General features: G+C 46.4%; 1 protein-coding gene across 1 annotated transcript; it reads right to left on the reverse strand.

Moving 5' to 3' along the window:
• On the reverse strand, positions 1-2,157 carry LOC105094046 (keratin-associated protein 16-1). The gene has a single exon (XM_010985997.3). It carries the CDS (start codon positions 2,120-2,122, stop codon positions 389-391), a length of 1,734 nt encoding a protein of 577 aa, XP_010984299.3. The 5' UTR covers positions 2,123-2,157; the 3' UTR covers positions 1-388.
• Positions 2,158-7,260: the final 5,103 nt, after the last annotated feature.

The following is a 7,260-nucleotide window of genomic DNA, read 5'->3' on the forward strand; positions in this document are numbered from 1 at the left end:
TAATCATGTTTATTGGACAGGTAAATAGCTTGATCTCATGGAAGAGGTCCCCAAGGAAGAGGGGCACACATAGCGAGGGAGCACACGCATGAAGACAGAAAAATCTGATGCCAGGAGAGAGACTTGAGATGATGTAGCGCAGCAGCCTTTTTCAGCCTATGGGCAGCAGCAGACAGGAACCTGGGTGTCCCCCTCTTGTGCCCAGGAGGACTTCATTTGGACCCTTAGGAGACTGACATTTCTTGTGAGTTCTTTGAAGCATAAGCAGATGGTGAGTGATAATGCAGAAAGAAAAAGATTCTACGTCAGAATGAGCTTTGGGGAGGGCAGTCATATTTTCTCTGTAGCCAGAGGCATGCACTACAGGGATTTGTGGGCAGAGGCCATTTCAGCAGTTAGCAGGCTTGGTGGCAGCAGGCTGGCTGGTTGCGGCCTCACAGGTGGTTGGGTTGATGGGCTTGTCCTCAGTGGGCTGGGAAGGATTGGCCTCTGAGACCTCTGTCTTGCAGGGTGTTGAGTCAGCACAATCCGGTTGGCTGGAAGTAGACTTTTTGCAATCACGTTTGCAGGTGTCAGTACAAGACAGGTGGGTGCAGATGGGACGGTAAGAGACAGAAGTGATGCAGGCCGGGCGGCGCAAGATGGAGTAACAGGGGCGAAAGCAGCCTGGGCGGTAGGAGATGGACGTCACATACGGCTGCCTGTAGGTGGTGGGTCCAGAGAAGAGAGGGCGGCAAATTGGGCGGTAGGAAACTGAAGGAGTGCACGGTTGTTTGCAGGAGCTGGGTATGTAGAAAGTTCGAGAGCAAATTGGCCGGCAGATGACAGATGCAGAAGACCCTGGGCGGCAGCAGAGAGGTCGGCAGGAGGTAGACGGGCAGGAAACGGGCTCACAGCAGACAGACTGGCAGCGCTTGACGACATAGCCGATGGGTTGACATGGCCGGGGCACACAGACACTAGGTGAGCAGAGGCTGGGCTTGGAGCAGATGGGTTGGCAGAGGCTAGAGATGCAGTAAGAGGGCTCTTGGCTCGTGCTAGAGACACAAGGTGGTTCACAAGGGCTTGGAACACAGCAGACCGGGCGGACGCAGACAGACTCACTGACCAGAGACACACGGGTGGTTGGCTGGCATATGGGCTCTGAGCAAGGTGGCTCACAATGTGGCTCACAAGGTGGCTCATAGCAGACAGACTGGCGGCCATTGGCCACAGAGCGGACAGATGAACAGCAGCTAGGCGTGGGGCACACTGGCTGACAGCAAGCAGGCTCACAGATCACTGGTTGGCAGGAACTTGGCCTGGTGCAGACAGTCGGACAGTAGGTGTGCTCGCAGATGACTGGCTGGCAGCAGCTGGGTCTGCGGAGGATGCTCTGGCAAGTAGTGGGCACACAGAGGACTGGTTGGTAGGAAGGGGCCTCGCAGCACACAGGCTGGGCACAGCTGTTCACCTGACAGGTGGGCTCACAGATGGTGGCCTCGCAGCACACAGGCTGGACACAGCTGCTCACGGGACAGGTGGGCTCGCAGATGGTGGCCTCGCAGCACACAGGCTGGGCACAGCTGCTCACGGGACAGGTGGGCTCGCAGATGGTGGCCTCGCAGCACACAGGCTGGACACAGCTGCTCACAGGACAGGTGGGCTCGCAGATGGTGGCCTCGCAGCACACAGGCTGGGCACAGCTGCTCACGGGATAGGTGGGCTCGCAGATGGTGGCCTCGCAGCACACAGGCTGGGCACAGCTGCTCACGGGACAGGTGGGCTCGCAGATGGTGGCCTCGCAGCACACAGGCTGGGCACAGCTGCTCACGGGACAGGTGGGCTCGCAGATGGTGGCCTCGCAGCACACAGGCTGGGCACAGCTGCTCACGGGACAGGTGGGCTCGCAGATGGTGGCCTCGCAGCACACAGGCTGGGCACAGCTGCTTACAGGACAGGAGGGCTCACAGCGCTGCAGGCCACAGCTGGATGATCTGCAGCTATCTTGAGTCACCAGTTGCCAAGTCCGGCTCTGGCAAGAACTGGGCAGGCAAACAGGCCCTCCACAGCTCACCTCAGTGGAGCAGAGGGAGACAGCTGGCACAGAGGGGCATTTCCTAGAACAGCAGTTTCCAGGCATGGTGGAGGTGCCTCTGCTCCCTGGTGAGTGCTGAGAGTTTGCTGCCTGATGGAGACAGCTCTCCAAGGCCCTCACTTTTATACCCGCTCCCTGGCACATGCTGTTTTGAGCCCCTGCATCTTTTCCTCATTGCTGTTTGGGCCAGTCTTCACAGAAACATCTTATTAGCCAAGCTTTGTTGATCTGGAAGTTGTTGATATCCCCATAAAGAAGCTGTTTGTTTACTGATTTGCTAAATTTGGAATCTTCGAAGCTTCAGGTCCTCTTGGAATAAGCATCATCACCTCCAAGCTGAACGATCTGTGTTTCTGAGCATCGTGAATAAGGGAAGAAAGGAACTTATAATTTCACCATCTTCTAGTCCTCTGCACCAGGCCCTCAGCTGGACACAGGGGATGCCCACATGAATAAGTCCTACTCACCCACCCTCACAGATCTCATTCTCTAGTGGGCAAGCATGCAAGCCAACTCGTTGCCATGCAGTGACAAACTCAACAATAGACATCAAGGGTTAAGCAGAGAGAAACAGTGATGAGCTCTGTGGGAGAGGGGATATCTGGGCTGCATTTTAAATTACTGCACTTTACAACAATGATCTCATTTCAAACCATCAGAAATCCCTGGAAGCAGGGATTCATCTCTTCTACTGCCCCCCCATAGGTGAAGAAAAAGAAAGGGAATTAGAATCAGAAAGCCTGTGACTTGCTAAAAATCACACACAGCTTGCCACCTAATGTAGGGCTGCTTTTCTTCCTCTTCATCCCATCCAGACAGACCTTTCTCAAGAGCCATATAGGCACAGCCTACAATGCTGTCCTCCAACCTGTTCTGTGAGCAGCCCTGCCCTAGAACACTGGTTCTGTCTATCCCCAGAGAGCACTTGACTTAGCCTCTCTGCTTCTCCTCCCTCCTTTCTTCCACTCACTCCTACCTCAAGCATTCAGCAGTGCCCCAGAGTCCTTGCCTTTGGTGATTTTAACAGCTTCTAAAAGAAAGACACCTTTGAGACCCCAAGAGTAAAGAGGAAGGACAAGAGATCTTTTGCAAAGACATTGTAAGCAAACGCAAAGAACAAAAATGCTTTCTTAAATCATTTTATCAATGCTACTGCTTAGGTGGGGTTAAAAACAAACCCTAGGTTTCTAAACACCAAGGCCTGACATCCTTGCTGAATGAAAAACCTACCTTGCTTCTGCTATGTTATTTCAATATCAATGCACTAGGCATACTCTCCTTTGGAAGAGCTGGACCATTGTGCCAACCAGTCATCATCCTCCCTTCATTCATTAACTTATGCAATCATTCATTCAGTTTCTCTTTTATTCATCCATTCAGTTTAGCCATCACTGGGTTCTGCATGAGGGATATGAAAGAATGATTTGCAATTCCGGCCACAAGGAGCCCAAATTTAGAAGAAAGACAGATACATACATAAGTAATTATGGTACAGTATACGTACAAGTGCTACAATACATGGATGCATGAGGTGTTATAGGGCACCCGAGAGAAACATCTACATGGTTTTGGGGAAGTTAGGGAAGGTTTCTCAAGTAATAGGATGGCCAAATTGAATCCTCAAGGAAGGAGGGACAGTAAAGGCAGGAAAAGAGTCAGCTATGGAAACCAAAGACACAAGAGCATGATACATTTGGGGAGCAGCAAAGGGTTCTATAGCCAGGATGAGAAGTACAAGGGGGAAGGAATGGTGATTGGACTAGAGGGTTACTAGGCACTCATGGAAGGCCTTGTGGATCATGATCAGAAGTTGTGTTTTGTACTGAAACCTGGGAGTTTTAAGCAAGAGAATAACTTGACCAGATTTGCCCTTTGGAAAGGTCTCTCTGGCTGTGGAAAAGGGATTGGAGAAGGAGAACAAGTCTGGAGGTAAGGAGACCATTGAGGTTCTGGGGAAAACTTCAGGGTGACAACCTAAACTGGGAAGTGCCTTGAAACTAGAGCGACATGAGGCAGAACTGACAGGACTTGGTGGTTGAAAGTAGAAAAAATAGGAAGTGACATCCTTTGAGATGTGACTCTCAGGCAGTGAGGAAAGAGGACTTTTGGACAGCTTCACAAAGTATAAGGCTGACTAGAAGCCCCCAAGACCCTGATCCCCATCTTTTCAGTTCTCCTTACCATCCACCTCTCTTCCTCAGCTAAGCCAGCAATGAAACTTTAGAGGGAGATAGCTCTCCTCCCAACATATCCCTTGTAAACTCTCTCAGTGGAGAAATTTACATAGCATCATCTGTTATGCTGGAATATCCTCTCCTCAAACAATCCTTCCCTGCTAAATGAAATAAGCCACTCTTAACTATCTAGCCCATTCCTACTTTATTCTTCCTTATAGCTCTTTTTCCCCTTGACATTATCTGAGAACCGGGAGAGCAAGGATTTTGCTTATTCACTGATATATACCCAGCACCCAGAGCAATGTTTGATACATAGGATGGTCACAATTAATATTTATGGAAAGAATGAATGAGGGCCTCTGTGGACAGCTAGGAAAGGGCAATTCCCTATCAGTAATTCAAAGAAATTACTACCCTCGACTCACCCAACTGGGAGACCATGAACAAGGAAAGACTCAGCTGCTCTGAATCACAACCACTCAGTGAAGCCCCACTGGCCTCTTGACACATTTGTCCCCTTGGCACACTCCTGCTCTGGCTGTGGCTTTGTTAAAGAGTCAGTTTTCAGTGTGCTAATTCCAGCCAGATCCAAAATGATCTGAATAATAAAGTCTGAAACTGAACCAGAAAAAAAGTCAAATCTTGAATGCTCTCCAAAAGCGAGACAGTACTAATCCAGCTGGGATTTTTAATGAAACAAAAAAACAAGAAAGAAAGAAAGAAAGAAAGAAAGAAAGAAAGAAAGAAAGAAAGAAAGAAAGAAAGAAAGAAAGAAAGAAAGAAAGAAAGAAAGAAAGAAAGAAAGAAAGAAAGAAAGAAAGAAAGAAAGAAAGAAAGAGAAAGAAAGAAAGAAGGAAAGAAAAGAAAGAAAGGAAGGAAAGAAAAGAAAGAAAGGAAGGAAGGAAGGAAGGAAGAAAGAAAGAAAGAAAGAAAGAAAGAAAGAAAGAAAGAAAGAAAGAAAGAAAGAAAGAAAGAAAGAAAGAGAAAGAAAGAAAGAAAGAAAGAAAGATAGGAAGAAAGGAAGATAGGAAGAAAGGAAGGAAACAAGAAGATCTTCCACTACACACTTGCCAGAATGGTTAAAAATAAAAAGACTGACAATACCAAGTGTTAGCAAGGACATGGAGCAGTTGGAACTCTCTGACATTGCTGAGGGGAACACAAAATGGTACAGCCACTTTGCAAAAACAGTTCAGTAGTTTTTTATGAAGTTGAACATTCACTTACTATTTACCCAGCAATCCAGCTCCTGGGTATTCATCCAAAATAAATGAAAACATGTCCACATAAAATCTGTACATCAATGTCCATTGCAGCTTTTTTCATAATAACGAAAATAAAACAAAACAAAACAAAACTGGAGACAGCTCAAATGCCCATCAGTAGTTGAATATTTTTCATGTAGTTTATTCATACAATGGAATACCATTCAATAAAAAGAAATAAACTATTGAGAGTGCAGCAACATAGATGAAAAAAAGTGTTATTCCAATTGAAAAAAAAATCACACTGTATGATTTCACTTATATGAAGTTACAGAAATGGCAAAGTTTATGGTAATATAAAGCAGACTGATGGTTGCCTAAGGTTGGGGTGGGTCGTGGGGAGCATTACCTGCAAAGGGGCACTGGGAAATTTGGGGGATGATAGAAAGTTCTGTATCTTGAGTGGTTACTTAAGTATATACAGTTGTCAAATCTCATTGAACTGTACACTAAAAATGGGAATACTTCATGACATATAGATTAAATTACATATAGGTTACTTTACTATATATGGATTATGGCACAATAAAGTTGACTTATGAAAAATGAAAGAGAAAAATTTTAAAGGTAAAAAAGTAAAAACACCGTAATCCCAGTTTATTTATAAAGATGCTTAGAAGGAGTGTGGAAAGATATGTGCCAGTAATAAACCCTAAATAGTAATAATTCAGATGGCAATTATTTCTTCTTTATATTTTTCTGTATTTTTTTCATATTTTTAGAGATCATTTTTATGCTTATAATCAGAAAAAAAGGTTTTGTTTGTTAAATGAAAGAAACATTGTTTTGTGGGAATGAGAATAAATACTGTTCTCCCAAGGCAAGAGCAGAATTAGTTTTGTTCCACATGTAATTTAAGATTATGTTCAACCTGCTGGGAGGCAGGTGGGTAGGGGTGGGTAATAGCTCAGTGCTAGAGTGCCTGCTTAACATGCATAAGGTCCTGGGTTCAATCCCCAGTACCTCTGTTAAAAAAAAGAAAATCATGTTCAGCCAAAGGTTGAATTATCTTTTTAATTTTAACCTTCCAACTGGACTCTCACACACCTGGGTCAGGCCCTACCTCACAGATACACACCACTCTCATACCTGGAACTCAAGCAGAAGAAACACTGCTGATCCCAGGACAAGAAAACCTAACCCAGAAAAGGGAGAGGAAGGAACTGGACTTCCCAGAATATCCTGGGTGTTCCCAAGATTTGCCACAGGGATCCCTTCCATTCAGAACCGAGCTTGTTTTATCAAAGGATCCTCCCCCTGACTTTGCCCGAAATTTCTAACCAAACTGGAAGCCTTCCTGCAGAACTGTGATGCAGAAGAAGTCATGTCCTCGCTCAAGATTCAACTTGGCCAGCGTCAGCATTTACCTGGGAGTTTTTAAAAATTCAGGACCCAGGGCCCCCACCCTAGAGCTGAAAGATCAAATCTCTAGCAGGGAAGCTGCAGGATCTATGGGTTTAAATCTGCCCCAGGTGACTCTCCTGCAACATGCAGAAACTCTAGTCTAGCTACATCTGGGGTCTTGTTAAAAACAGACTGCCAAGCCACACCCCTGTGGATTCTGATTCCGCTTGTCTCAAAGAGAGCTCCAGAACCTCTGTTCTAACTAGCTCCCGGCTAATTCTAACGCAGGTGGTCCACAACCACGTTTCCCGAACCCTGTTGTGGATGCCAGAGTCTATTTTCCTGGGCCAGTGCCCAAGGGGAAGAAGCCAAGGAAGAGGCGGGCGAACTAACTTGA

Source organism: Camelus dromedarius, chromosome 16, assembly GCF_036321535.1.
Source record: "Camelus dromedarius isolate mCamDro1 chromosome 16, mCamDro1.pat, whole genome shotgun sequence".
Classification (NCBI taxonomy): domain Eukaryota; kingdom Metazoa; phylum Chordata; class Mammalia; order Artiodactyla; family Camelidae; genus Camelus; species Camelus dromedarius.